Source organism: Dunckerocampus dactyliophorus, chromosome 4 (assembly GCF_027744805.1).
Source record: "Dunckerocampus dactyliophorus isolate RoL2022-P2 chromosome 4, RoL_Ddac_1.1, whole genome shotgun sequence".
In the NCBI taxonomy this organism is placed as follows: Eukaryota; Metazoa; Chordata; class Actinopteri; order Syngnathiformes; family Syngnathidae; genus Dunckerocampus; species Dunckerocampus dactyliophorus.
In genome coordinates, this window is record NC_072822.1 from 14,958,193 (window position 1) to 14,973,475 (window position 15,283).

Below are 15,283 nucleotides of genomic sequence, written 5' to 3' on the forward strand. Positions count from 1 at the left end.
GGAGCATCTATAATAAGGGATGAGGGCTCACCTCGAGTTTTTGGGCAAGGGTATCTTTCTGTTCCATGAGGTCATTCATGGTTTCCAATTCCTCTTTTAGTTTTTCCATTTCCTGGGGGAATACAGAAAGATTAAAAGTGTGTCCACATGAGTGTTAAGTGCGGTCTTGGACACAAACTGACCTCTTCTTTGTCCCTCAGAGTTGCCTCCAGCTCCTCAATAGTTTGGTTGAGTTCTGTCTTCTGGGATTTGATGGCCGGGGTTTGGCTGCTCTGGCATTCAAGCTCTGTCACCTACAAGGACAAATTTGAAAATTCAGATCCATGGCAAGACAAAGCCTCAGCGAAATATCCTTTAATCACGAACACACTAGCCCCTCTTCATCTGAATGCTCACTAGTGCCAACACTCTTCTCTACTCCAGTCCTCTCATCTTGAACGCTTGGTCTCTGCTCCAAATGTATTCCGCATATTAAAAAGACTGAGTCACCTTGCCGTGCATGAAATTAAGCATTGGTGCCCCGCTTACTCGTTTGTGTAGCCTCTCTGCCTCCTCCTGGTATGCAGCCAGTTGTTGTTTCCACTGTTTGACGTTGGCAGTGGACTCCAGCAGAGCTGCTGTTAGCTTGGCATTGTTCCCCTTTAGTGCCTCCAACTCAGCCTCCCAGTGTTTTGTCATGGCTGGGCTGTAGGACACAAGCATGCATGGTGATGATCAGTCACTGTGACTTGACATGATTGACACAATGCACACTCAGGAACAATCATTACAACTTAATATTATACAGTCCAAGTCTGCAGGGCTTCTAAGCAGCATCCTATAAACCATGCATCCATCTACTTATCTATTCATCAAATATCCATGCACCAATCCACTTATTTATCCATCAAATACCAATCCATCATCTATGTGTCTATTGCCCATCTGTCACCACCCCCACCACCATCCATCCTACCTACATACTGTACCTAACAACCCCCTATCCATCTATCTGCCTACATACTATACCTTACCATCCCCTCCATTCATCCATGTATCCCACACAAGTCATCCACCACTCTATTTACACTTATCCAAAATATCCTGCATCAATCAGTGCACGCATCCATCAATCATCCATTCATCAACCCATCTACTTGGCAGGGCCACCATTCCTATTACTGGTCCCATGAATACACCCATGCATCCATTCCCTGATTCCCCATTCATCAAGCCGTCAATCTAACCCAGGGGAAACCCAGACGTTTTGTTTATATTTAAAGAAAAAAAACAGCCTGCATCTCAGCTTTGTGTTTTCAGTGACAAAGCGTACTATTAGTATGAACCTTTTCCCCTTACATTACACTTTTTTAAAATCTTTTTTTTCTTAAAAAAATTTTTTTTACAAATATTTTCAACTTTCTTTTCATACATTACATGATGTCTTTATTCTCATAGTATTTTGGACGTTATTATCAGTAGCATTTATTATCAACCTCATTTTCCCAAAATTCTTTGTTTGGTTTGTTTCTCATAATATTTAATTTTTAAAAAAAAATACATTTACATATTTTAGGGCTTAATATTTCAAATGTATGCAATTTTTTTCTCTTAAATATGATGACTTTTCTCTTAATATACTTAATATTTAAGCTTTATTCTTGTAAAATTACTGCTCTTTTTTCATTTTTGCTGTTGTTATTTTCATTTTCTTGTTCAATCATATGTTTAGGATGTGGCGCGGGCCAATAAAAAATACAGCCGTGGTCCGTAAATGGCCCCCGGGACGCACTTTGGACACCCGTGATCTAACCCCAATGCTCGCCCAGCACTTCTCCAGTCATTTACTCATCCAGTTATCGATCCAACATCCATCTATACTGTATATCAATGCACCCATCCATCCAATCAACCATTTAATCTTGCATCCATTATCTTCCATTCATCCATCAATGCACCCCATTCACCCGTCTGTCAACCATCAATGCATTCATATATCTTCCATTCATCTATCAATGCACCCATCCATCCAATCACCCATTTACTCATCCATCTATAATCATCCATTAGTCCATCAATGCGTCCATCCATCCTTTTAGTGCATCTACTCTATCATCATCCATTTATCCATCCCTGCATCCATCCATCCATTCAATCATTCACTTATCCATTCATCCATCAATGCACCCTATTCACTTATCCATCAAACACCAACATACCCATCCATCCATCCCACCACCAACCATGAATCCACCAAAGCATAAAGCCATCCACCATTAATTCACCCATTCATCAATGCAAGCACCCACACATCGAACACGAACAAAAGCAGCAGTGGACTGGAAGCCATGACACATGGTCCAGTAGCTATCTGACACATAGGCTGTAATCTGAGATTATATCCTGAGACGATCTGAAGCCTAATCTGATCCAGAGCCATGACTGAATGCGAACGAGCTCCATGACAGAGAGGATGTATGTAAGAAAGGAAAAAGGCTCACAAAGTTGAAAGATCAGAGTTAGGGATTACCGCTGGGAAGATGTACTTAATGCTCCCTCCCGTCTCAAACAAAAGTTGTTGTGTTTGATAAGGTGGTCCTACTCCCACATGCTTCACTCTGCAGTGCACATGTGTCACACTCAAGGCCCCGGGGCCAGACGTCACCCGCCACATCATTTTATGTGGCCCGCGAAAGCCTGGGGAATAACGTGTGTCAATAATTACAAATTATTGCAAATGTATTTCTTCTTTCATTTTGGCAGAAAAACTGTACTGCGTGCAGTTTTTCTAAACTTTAAGATGATCTGACCATGCAACAAGATATTCCAAGCATTTTTTTGTTAACAAAAACAAATACTGGAAGATATTCTCCACTTCACTTCTAATTTCTAAGCAAGTTATCCTTAATTTTTTGTAAAAATATAATAATAAAATGCATGGGCGATTTTTGAATAATATCATGAGGTTATATTCATATTTATATTCATATATATTGACAGTGGCGCTCTGAGGGCAGCGATGGGCAACTGCGATGTGGCCCTCAAGGAAAACGAGTTTGACACCGCTTCTGTGGTGATTCCTGAAACGACACAAAAGGAAGCTCAAGCAGTGTCTGTGTATGACCAACAACGTACCGTTCCATTTTGTTCTACCCCCTCATCTGACACACACACATCTACAGTGTACGGTGATGTGCAACTCCACAATTCCACAACACCCACTCAGTGAGCTGTAAAGGAGAAAAATCCCAGATCTAATTCACTCAACACACCTACGGCGCCTTCACTTCTTACACAACAGCCGCCTCCTCTTGGAGTGTGAGTGTGTCTCTGTGTGTGTTTGTGTGTGTGACGCATAGGAGGGAGACGACACTCCATCCTACACATATGAACTGACACATACACACACACACACACACACACATGCTGTCACCAAGCACGTCAATGTATAAACTCCACACCGGCGCTCTGAGAGCAGAAGAGCAGGCGAGACGTGAAGAAGTGAAGATGGAAGAGATGAACAGCAGAAGGCAAAGCAAAAAAAGAGCGCCCGAATTACGGCATCATTAAATGAGTTTCACTGGAGGCTGAATTTTGGACAATGCAGAAATGCGGGTCATGTGGACGGTAAGTTAGCTGTGGTTTCTGAACTGCTTAAAGACTGTTTTCATTGTGTATTTGCTTTGTTGCTTACTCCGTCATTAGGTAAGAAAATTATTGCTTTTTTGTGTTTAATCTTAAAAAAACCCCAAAACATTCTATCTTACTGTATGTGTGCATTGTCTGCAATGAAGGCATCTTTAACCCTACGCGTATAGGAACGTTATACATGTTTACATTTGACTCTTACATTTGCTGTGAATCCTTTACACCTACTTAAGTTTTAACATTTTTTAACAATAAGTCCTGACTGTGTTTATGCTTTGTCCACATTTCAGATGCTATATGCCGTAACTCCCGAGTAAACCGCCAACACTGTTTTGTGCTTCACTAGAATTCCCCTCAAAAGGATCAATGTCAAGTTGTGTGATTCTGGAGCTTTTTCTGCGCACGTATCCTGACGTTGCAGCATCGTCAGGGTGCTTCTTCCCACTCACTGAGCAAGAAGAAGCAGTTGCCATGGCAGCAGTGGAGGAAGGCACTTGTGGCACCGTGACGTTGGGCATACGCAACGCCTCCGTTCACTCAAGATTATCAAAAAGAATTTAAAAAAACCTCCATCACTATTGAAACCAGCAGTCACACAAAGACAAGGAAGACCCCTCTGAAAGGTCTTCCGGTCTGAAAATCATCCCAAACAAGTCGATTGATGAGCTGCCTAATGCATCCAGAGAAAAGCTCTCAGCCCCCGCTTGCTGCCTCTGCCCTTTTCACCCACACACAGCGGCCCACACTTGCATACACTAACACACTGCGGAGATAAACCCTCATCCCATTCCACACACATGCACATTAGTAGCACCGAATGAGTGCTGGTTTATGCATGGAGGTGCAAGTAAAAGCATACAAATAAACACAGATTTATTTCTCTATTTAGCCAACAATCAATCAATCTGCAGACAATTGTGAATATATTAATGTCAGGGGGAAGCTGTTTTTCTTTGTAGACTTTATATCTAATACAGAGCAGTGATTACTGTGTACTAATAAACTTGACTTAAAACCTTATAAGTGTTTTTTTACAGTCATTTTCTTTCATCCCCTAGTTTGCCATTCAAACAGACTGGTGGGGATAGTTATGATTGTGCCCTATGAATTCTGCCTAGCAACAAGTGACAGAAAATATATTCCAAATTGAATTTGCATTTAATGAATGCGTATCTTTTAGCTAGAAATTGCACACAAATTGTTGTGTTTGGAGTTATTAATTAAAAAAAAATATATGATAATTGTTTACATTTTGACTGAGAAGGATATACAAATGAATATAAGGAATATAAATCATAAATGATATAAATGATTTTCTAAATGCAAAAATAAAACCTGGTGAATATTTTTCCTTAATTTTAGTAATAGTGATAGTAATCCCCAGCCAGATGTTACCCATTCAACAAATAAAGATTTGTTATAACTCACCAAGTTAACTGTTATGAAGTTTAAGAAATAAAAGTAATAAATAAATAAAAATATATTATTGGTGCCATTTATAAAGTTTTTTCAAAGCACACCAGACCGGACCAGTAATGCAGCCTACCTATGTGGTTGGTGCCCAACTTTTATTTTTCATATAAAAGCACTCCTGACACACTAAAATAATGTAAAAAAAAAAGACAGCTATGGGTTTATGTATGATTCTAAAGAGGAAAAAAAACACTGTTCTTGTTACATCCACGCTTGCCATGGCGAGTGCCAGTGTCTCCCACGCACGCAGCACACACACCTCGCTACAAGCAGCCCTCATTGCACACAGCTTCTCTGGAGCCATGAAGAATTCATGAAGGAGCGCTGGGAATTTCGAAGCATTTGCACTTATGCTTGCCCTTCAAAGATTTTAAACCCATTTAGAAAAATACTACTAAAGCCACACCTCCAACACGGCCTTTCATATGAAAGAAATTAATGATAAAGTATTAAAGGATGGAGTGATTTCTTTAATTCAGACGATTTTGAAATGAGTGGCATGGGATTACAGAGATTACAAAATAAAAAGATGTGACAGTTTTGGAAGCTTGAATTTATTGTCAATGTTCCGTGCTTTTTGTCTTTCTATTTTTCCACCACCCACTCCTCACATTATGTTATATAAGTCCTAAAAAACACGTCATCAACATCTTTATGGACAAGAGCCTCACAAATGCACCTCATTTAAATACTCAAATGTGGCTCTGAGAACAGTCTGCATATGGATTAGTTGTACAAACACAAACAACGTAATCCGCTGCGAAAATGAACAATACAACAGTAGCATGCACTGGCATCAAACAAATACACACATTATTAGATTTCATTTGCATGTGAAATTATTGCACTGCATTTGGCCAACATACAAAGAAACATCAATCAGAAATCATGCTTAAATTTGACAGATTGTCTCGTCGTCACATATATAGTGACAAAGAAAACGTGTTCCATCAGTGCACCCAAATGTCACCATGTCAAAGTCATGGCATGCATATTTGTAAGCAGTTAGCCTGATGACAATATTGTGTGTACAGTTGCAGTGGTCAGGCTTGTAATGACAGCCCTATCAGAAAGAGCAGACCCGACAAGTCTTAAACTGCTCCCTAGAGGGGAAAGACATGAGAAAGCAGTGATGAATAGAGGGAGAACAGCAACGCCGCGCTGACATGGCAACAACAACAACTAAATAAATAAAAATACACATTTATTGGCGCATACAAGCAAAGAGGCAGGAGGGGGGGGGGAAGAGAACGCACTCTGTGTGCTTCAGGCTGACAAGACAGAAAGTAGAGCACCTGCATCTTGTGCAACATGGCGAACACCAGCGTGGGCGACATACCTATGAGCAAAGGCCAGCGCGTTCTGGGACGGTTCTGGTCTGGAGTCCGAGTTGGGGGTCGTGTCACAGATTTCGTCTGTGCCGTTGATGTTTTCCATGGGTGGAGTCACAGGGGTCAAAGGTGATGACAGCTCCCCAGCTGGAGACTCCTTGAGGGGGAAGAAAAGTGTTCTGCTTTAGGCAACTCTGCCGGTCATGATTACCAAAATGTATCCCACGCAGTCTTACATATGCACTGACTGGCCACAACATTAGGCACAGTAATCCCTCATTTATCGCGGGTAATGGGTTCCATACCCGATAGTGATAAGTGAATTTCCTTATTAAGATTCTTTATTTATAAATCAAGCATTTCCGTAGTTATAACATAGAAAACCTGTTTACAACCTTCTAAATACGGTTTTTAACATTAGAACCCCTAGACATGAAAGAACACCCCTGGAGTCACCTTTACGTTGGTATTACCCAATATAGCAGCCACAATAAGACTAAATAAGCCATTTAAGACATAAATAAGACTTGTGCTCGTGTGTGTTGCTATAAATGTGTTCCGGCACTAGAGGAGCAAAGTGCCGTGTGGACAGAAAGTGACGTCGAATGGTTCAGAGTTCAGTTTCAGCTTGGCGTGGGTTATGGCCGCAACAGTGGCCCATGTTTTCCGGTCCGGGGTGTGCCCTGCCTCTCACCCGAAGTCAGCTGGGATAGGCTCCAGAATACCCGCGACCATAGTGAGGATAAGCAGCATAGAAAATGGACTTATGATGCCATTAAAATGTCCTCAAAAAATTGTTGAAATGTAAAAAAGTAAGATCATCTCCTTTTTGCAATTCTTATCCAATTCCAATGAAATGTCCTGTTCCTTGGCTTAATGCGCCATAAAAAACACACATTTAACCTGTTCACACACTGTCAAATATCATCAGATCAGATAGTGGATATTTAAAAGGTGAAGTTTCAGTATCATAAAGGATGGACTTTAATTTCTGAGCATATAAAATAGTTGCAATGATTCAGTGTACATTATTTAGCAATTGCTTTCTTATTACACAGCATGTCAATCTTTCCATCCATTTTCTATACCACGTGACAGGTGAGCTGGAGCCTATCCCAGCTGACTTTGGGTGAGAGACGTGGTACACGCTGGACTGCATCATTCACACTCAGATTCGCACCAATGGACAATTCAGAGTCTTCAATTAACCTAACATGCATGTTTTTGGGATGTGGGAGAAATCTGGAGTGCCCGGAGAAAGCCAACGCAAGCACGGGGACAACATGCACATTTCACACAAAAATGTTTTCCCGCTGAGATTCTCCTGACCGTAAGGCAGATGTGCTAACCATTACGCCACCAGACTGCCTACACAACGCGTGGTTGTTATTTTATTGCACACATCTGCACCATTTACATCAATGTATACAGAATGCACGACAACAATGTATTAAAAAATATGGAGCAACAATCTCTAGGGTATTTTATTATAGGAACTGGCAAAGAAAGTGAGAGAAGCTCATAAATGAATCATCTTTCCCATATACATAAATACTTCACTTGGGAAATGATGGATGTGTGTGTGTGTGCGCGCATGCTAGTCTGCCTCTCACATTGATGAACTCTTTATGAGCACTTGCACATGCTGATAGGTCGTTAAATTGCTCACTATAACACGAGGAACATGGAAGAAATGCACCTTATCTTTATGTTCCATACAAGCAGCGAGACAAATCATTTAAATGGTGCAGACACATGAAACAAAGCTATTAGGACTTAAGGCTGGGTGCACAGTGCACCAACACAATGGCTTTGCTTGTGCATCCCTAATGGGCAAAAAGGAAGTCAGAGATAAGAGGCAGATTATGTTTCATGTTACACTTCCCGCTCCTCATTCAAAGTGGTGGAGCTCCATTGGGCTTTGGCTTAATGGGAGAATCATGTCACATACACATCTTGTTTTTTTTATTATCATGGAAATGACAACTTTTCATGTAGCAACTCCGTCCACTTTCATCACAATGATGTAACGGTGGCCAGAGCGAGGGTGTCCACCTCCTTAAAAACAGTGCCATGAATTAATTGCACCAGCCCAGCAAGGGTCAGGGCTTCTTGTCTAGCTTCCATAATTACCACACATGAAGCCTGTTAACAACATTTAAATTTCTCTGGAGAATCTCCTGTGAAACACACTAATTTTCCCCCACAAGCTTATATAATGTCAAACCCTCATCTATAGGCTACTTATGATGCACAAAAGCTTTGTTTATTTCACTTTATGAATATAAATTTGCCAAGTTGCCAGTCTATTATGCTGAGTTAAGAGGCAAACACTCCCCAGGGACAATAGTGGTAGAACTTTTGGGAAGCACTGTCAAGTAGGGCAAGGAACCATATTCGGTTACTTACAGTAAATCACAATGGACGCCACACACTCAACATAACCCTGCTGTTTACATTGAAAGTGTAAATGTGTTATTTTATACCAACATGTCATTAAATAAAACATTAGAAAAGAAAGCACACTTGGAATTTTGAAGTATTCCAATGGGTGCATTTATCTTTCATAGTTTGGTAATAAAAATTATACAACCAATCGTCTAAAACTAGTATAATATTTCGACGAAAAGGTTACGTTATGAGTAAACTACCACAATAAAGAAAAACATATACAGTGGTACCTCGGTTTTTATTTTTTCATTTGTTTGTTTTCTGTTTCCATTCCACAACCAATAATGTTCACAAAAAACACATTTTGCAAAAAAAACGCAATGCAAAATAATTAAAAATGGCAAATGGATGGAATTTATTGTTGATGCGGGCTTCACGTACATTCTGGCAAGAGGAAAAGGCTTCTTGAGACGTCATCTGTACTTCTGTGAAGAAGGTGTCGGATGTTTCGCTCCTCATCCGAAGAGCTTCGTCAGCGAACTAATAAGTGCTGGTGGCACTGGCTCGTTAGCATCTATTGTTCTGGCTTGGCCCTGGCTTCACCTCATTTGCAAGACTAAGAGCTGTAGGTTTTGGTCTCAGTAACCTGCTGAACACAGGGTCCAAATTAAACCTCAAACCACCATTCCGATTCAATGATGGGTTCTGTTGTTTGACAAAAATAGCTTCCTTTACTCCTCTTTCAAACCATCTGTTTTCTTTGGCCAAAATCTTTACCTCGCTGTCCTCAAAAGAGTGATTGGTTGCTTTAAGGTGTAGATGTACTGCTGATTGAGGCCCACTAGAATTGTCCCTGTGGCCAGTATCAGAGTCGTTCATACCCAACTCGGGGAGCGACACTTCCCTTTTATCGGAGGTGCTAATGTCAGGAGAGGATTAGACCACTACTCCGCCCAGGCTTAGTGTAAGGAACCAATAGAAGGAGGGTGTTGGCACACCAATTCCGCCCACTCTTACTGTATTTAAGGCCTAGGCTACCTGCACTTATTAGTTCGCTGACGAAGCTCTTTGGATGAGGAGCGAAACGTCCGACACCTTCTTCACAGAAGTACAGATGACGTCTCAAGAAGCCTTTTCCTCGATGGACAACTCCTGTACGACTGAGAGCCTACACAGACGCATTCTGGCAAGAACTAATTCAATAGTGTCTCTCAACGTCGTCATCCATTTTGCTGGCACTTGTAACTTTCTTTGGCCCCATGGTGGGTTATTTGGCAGTCGCACTCAACACAGGGCAAACAGGCTAGTTTGTTACGTACAATATTGTATGAAAACACAGACAATGTATGAAAACCAAAATGTTGGCAAAAATTTTCACCAGAAATAGAATCATACAAAAACGAGGGTGTAGAAAACTGAGGTTTGACTGTATTGAAATTATGAGGCATCTTTGCAAGACAGAATACAACTGTTGTGTTGGATGTCATTAGATTGTGCAGGTGCACCTAATTTTGTGGCCTATTGTGGCCTATGCATATTCATTCATATTTAACTCCTTAGCGTTACAAGGGCCGACGGCGTATTAACGTTGCCTTTTTTTTCCCATTTTTATTTTACGAAAAATTGTGACAATACTGTCTCCAGTGTCAGGAAGCCATAGAGATGTGTTTGCAAGGAGTTAGTGAAGACATTGACCAAGTATCTCCAAAATGCATACATTTGGAATGCCTGATCCTAACTTTAGAAAAACCTGTATAAAATACTCTTAAAAAATAAATCTTTTTAATATCATCGTCAGGTTTTAAATAGGATTAGTTAAGAACTCAAGCCATGGCCTCATAGTGTTCTCCTGTCCGTACCACCAAACTAGTTATTTTGAAAGCACATTAAAAAAAAATACACTCCTGATCAAAATTTTAAAACTGTCTATTTTCAGTTTCATTTTTTTCCCCTCGCTCCCATTTCTTCTTTTTGCATTTTGAAGCTCTATATACAACCTCCTTAACATTCAACAATGCAAAATGTAACGTCTTGCAATTTTTCAACTGTTCTTAAAATTTTGATCAGGAGTGTATGAAGGCGAACCAAAAAAAAATTCAGAAAAAAAAATACTGTATTCATCTGTATTCATCTTTTTCAATGTCAGTAGCACTTAGACAGATTCTGTCTATGGGATATAAAATTCAGCTTATTAGCTTTCAAAAGAGCCCAAAACCATGCCTCTACTCCAAACAGTTCAAGGATAGCTTTACATTTACTTTTGGCTTGACATTTTTAGAATCCAAGAATGCTAAGGGGTTAATTACGATTCATAGGTTTCTCACTTAGATCATTACCTTTCTTCAGTGATTGTCTGGGAAAAACCACATGGTTCTTCTGCTTTATAATGGGGAGTGGGACGTAACCAAATACAGGATGCTTGTTATGGTAGGTTGAGAATGGTTTTGGTGATGACAGTGTGTAATTACTGGCAATACCTGCGAGGGCGAGGTGGCCATTTCCATCTTTTCTTGACTTTTCTCTTTGGCGAGGCGCGCTGCTTCTTTATACTCTGCAAACTTTTCTGCAAACTGGAAGCACAAAGCACAGAAGTCAGAATTCAGTGAAATTGATAAATTATGATGGCGTAATCACACCCTCCTCCAACACAGACACACACACACACACACACATACACGGTGAAAATCAGTGTGTAGGTCAAGCATAAATCCAGATAGGCAGAAACTGTTGTTGCCCATAATGACCTGAAGTTGAACTTGGAGAAGTCCCTCGCCATTAATACCGCCACAGAAACATGAGCTAACTAGGCCAGTGTTCACAACATTTCTGTCATAGGACACACAGATCGCAAAGCACCATTGTTACCATCAAGGAGGTTAAATGGCCATTTCATTTGTCAGTTAACAGTATCCCGCTAATAACACTAAGGGTGGGGGCAATGGGCGAGATAAAAAAAACATTTACCCCCCTTAAAGTTCCCATGCTATATTATTTCAATATAATATAAAAAATATGTCTAAAAAATAAATATCAAAATGTGTTGGCCAAAGCTAGTGATTTATTTTATTCTGGAGTATAAACATTCATCTTTCCTAAGTGGGAAACCTAGAAGAAAATCTAAACACTGACATGACATGCAACACTACAGCACATATTTAAAATGTCCATTTTTAAATATTGGACTTTTCTTAATGTGCTCCTACCACAGTGCGTGGCTCAAATTCAATAGTCAGTCAAGATAAGCGATGGTTGCTTTTAAAAATGTAACTGATGTGTCTGCTGGAGCTGGTCTCAGGTCTGCCATTATTAGAGAGGTAGCAAGTAACTCAATAATATTGGACTTTGGTGCAATAGGATATCTCTGGTAAACGCAAAAGTAATTACATTGGTTTTAAGGGTAGCACTTTAGATGTGCTATTTATATATACGGTATACAGGGTCAGGCAAAATGATCTGACACATTTGCAGGTTAAATAAAAGGCAAATAAAGTAAAGAAAGCACAAAGTGTTTTTATTTTCGAAAATATAATGCTATTTTTTTCATATAATGCCATTTTACTTTGTTTCTTTATAATGCCATTGTTTTTCGTTTCTTTTTCAGTTGCTGCCATGAATTGGACAGGTGAGCATCACGCTTTCATTGTGGAAACGTTTATCAAAACAAACGAATCTGTAACTGCAACACAACGAGGGTTCCGTTTGACCTTCAATCTTGGTAGACATGATTCCGTACCAGCTCCAAACACCATCTTGTTATGGGTTACCAACTTCAGAGCTACTGGATCTGCATTGAGTGTGTGGACAATAATGGATCCCATTTGACTGATTTAATTCTTAAAACATAATGAAACAGAATGGCATTATCTGTACTTTTCGAAAATAAAAACACTTTCTTGTTTCTTTACTTTATTTGCCTTTTATTTAACCTACAAATGTGTCAGATCATTTTGCCTGACCCTGTATATATACTGCATATATAAATATTAGGGCGGTCAAATGATTAAAATGTTTTATCAGATTAATCATGGTTTTTAAATTAATTAATCATGGTTAATCACCATTAGCAATTATGTCTGAAATATGCCCACTTTTACTGTATTTAATTAACAGAAAGATAAATGACAGGACAGGCTAATATATATACTGTATATATGTGTATTAACAGCTGGACTGGTCGGCAGCCAATCGCGGGGCACATATAGACAAACAACCATTCAGATTTTGGCCAACACATTTTTATATTTATTTCTTGCACATATTTTGGACATTATATTGAAATAATATAGCATGGGAACTTATGGAGAGTAAATGTATTTTATCTCGCCCATTGGCCCCGCCCTTAGTTATTTTAGCTTGATACGGTTAACTAACAAATGAAATGGCCATTTAACCTTCTTGATGAGCTAACTGGCCAAAATATGCACCACCCAGCCAAACAGCTCAATGCTTAATTGTTAGCACTTCAATCGGGAAATAAGGACTACGACAAGACCACAAGTGAGTCCTTTTGTGTATAACGTTGGAAGGTGTATGGCCAGCAGCGCTTTGTACACATGTGTGTTGTTGAGGTTATGAAAGAGGCATGTGATGAGACTGATGTGGGTGCCATTCAGGGATAGATGAGGCACTCAAGGCGGTTCTTTACCTACCCTGAACAGCGTTCAGTGCATATAAAAAGTGTCATTTTAAATTACAAAATGTGTGTAAAGCAGAAAATGTGTTTAGACTTTAGAGACTCGAGAAGAGGTTTTGCTCTCTGTGTGTCACCTGACATAATTGTGCTAAGCAAGTCATTTTAGTGTGTTAGCACCTGGAAAAAACTGTAAATAGGGTTCCGATCAATTTAGGTTCCTGCAATTTGACATTGTTGTGCATTTATTTCTTAAATGCTTTTTGTGTTTTCTGTTGAGTGGGCGTATAATAGATAGATAGTCGCTACTTGGATTACTTTTTGGTGATGTCTGACCTTGACTTTGACCTTAAGGAGAAAGTGTGTCCAAACTTTTGGTAATGTACTTCAACTTAAAGCACTTGATGAGGGCTTTCCTAATCTTTAACCATGGTGTCAAAATGCCCTCACATGATGGAGTAATAACAAAAAAACATGTTTTTTTTGTCTCAAAAAGCTCACAAATCTACTCATTCTGAAACACTGAGTACTGTAAGTAAGATTCCAGCATCATCATACATTGTTATCAAATATGTTTTATAGTGGTTGACTTATTTTTACACTTGTGTGACAATTAAGAATGTAAGCCAATGTGATGCCTTCATCATTTAAATGACCACCTTTTGTTTTTATGCCGAGCAGTGGTTAACTTCCTTATACACTTGAACTGACAGTTAGAAGTGTCACCTCAAGCATTGCCTGTATCGTTAATAGAGGTTTTAGGCAACAGTTTGAGATTACTTTTATTTTCATTACTTCCTGTATGAGGAATTGCGTTTTGAGCCTTCAAGGTTCTACTATGCAGGAAGCTACTGCACAACGTTCCATCAATTAAAATTAACTGTATAAAGTCCATCCATCCATTTCCTGTACCGTTTGTCCTCAACAGGGTATGCTAGAGCCTATCCCAGCTGTCCTCAGGTGAGAGGTGGGGTGCACCCTGGACTGGTGAACTGTATAAAGTGCGACTCAAAAATATGAAACAGTGTGACTCCCAGTGTAAAAATAGTTAGTTGAAGGCGATGAGTCGTGTGTAAGGTGATAACAGGCTGATCACTACTCTCCACCCCATAACATAGAAGCTCTTACTAATACAAACTGCTGAAAATAACTGAAAAATAATCAACTTGGCAGACACAAAGAGCATTATCAATTACTGCTTTACTGAGGAAGAGAGGCCAGCGTACAGTAAATACAATCCTCTAGTAAATGTCTACCATACATAAAAATTGAGGGCCTGGCAGCAGACCAAATCACATCAACATGTGTATAAAATCATGCGCACACATCCATGAGTGACGTGCTCGATATAAATTACTTAAAGGAAAAGGTAAACGGATTTACGGATATTATTAAGAGCAGCTATTGAGGAAACGGGAGAGAGGCCACAGTAGTACATAACATTCATGTCCAGCATATAATGTGAAACAGGAAATGTCCTTTATACCAGCTCTGGTTATCAGCACCTTAATCTTTGCATTGTTTGCCTGACACGTAGGACGTGTCCACACTGCTGAGTTGGGTGTACTTGTGTGTGTGTGTGTGTGTGTGATGGAGCTTAATCATACTGCAGAGGAGTGTAACCATCACCTACACATGCACACATTCGTGAATACAAAACTTCCATATATTAAAAAAAAACAGCCCTCATTAGTGTTAATTGCCAAACAGGTCCTACACCTTCAGAGATAGAAGCTATGACAACTAGATTTTAAAAAACTGTGGAAATGCCATCCTCTCTCAGGGATTGGTGGGAGGACAAGAAAAGCTAACAGTGTGTGTGTGTGTGTGT

General features: G+C 39.7%; 1 protein-coding gene across 3 annotated transcripts in view; it reads right to left on the reverse strand.

The window, feature by feature from the left end:
• homer1b (homer scaffold protein 1b) overlaps window positions 1-15,283 on the reverse strand; it is a 33,905-nt gene that overhangs the window by 4,372 nt on the left and 14,250 nt on the right. For 2 of the 3 annotated variants that reach the window (XM_054772246.1, XM_054772245.1), the window contains 5 exons: window positions 11,300-11,392; window positions 6,440-6,588; window positions 529-685; window positions 183-293; window positions 32-112 (listed from right to left, as the gene is read on the reverse strand). In XM_054772246.1, the coding sequence (XP_054628221.1) occupies window positions 32-112; window positions 183-293; window positions 529-685; window positions 6,440-6,588; window positions 11,300-11,392 (591 nt within the window). The other variant, XM_054772247.1, reaches the window with a different exon arrangement.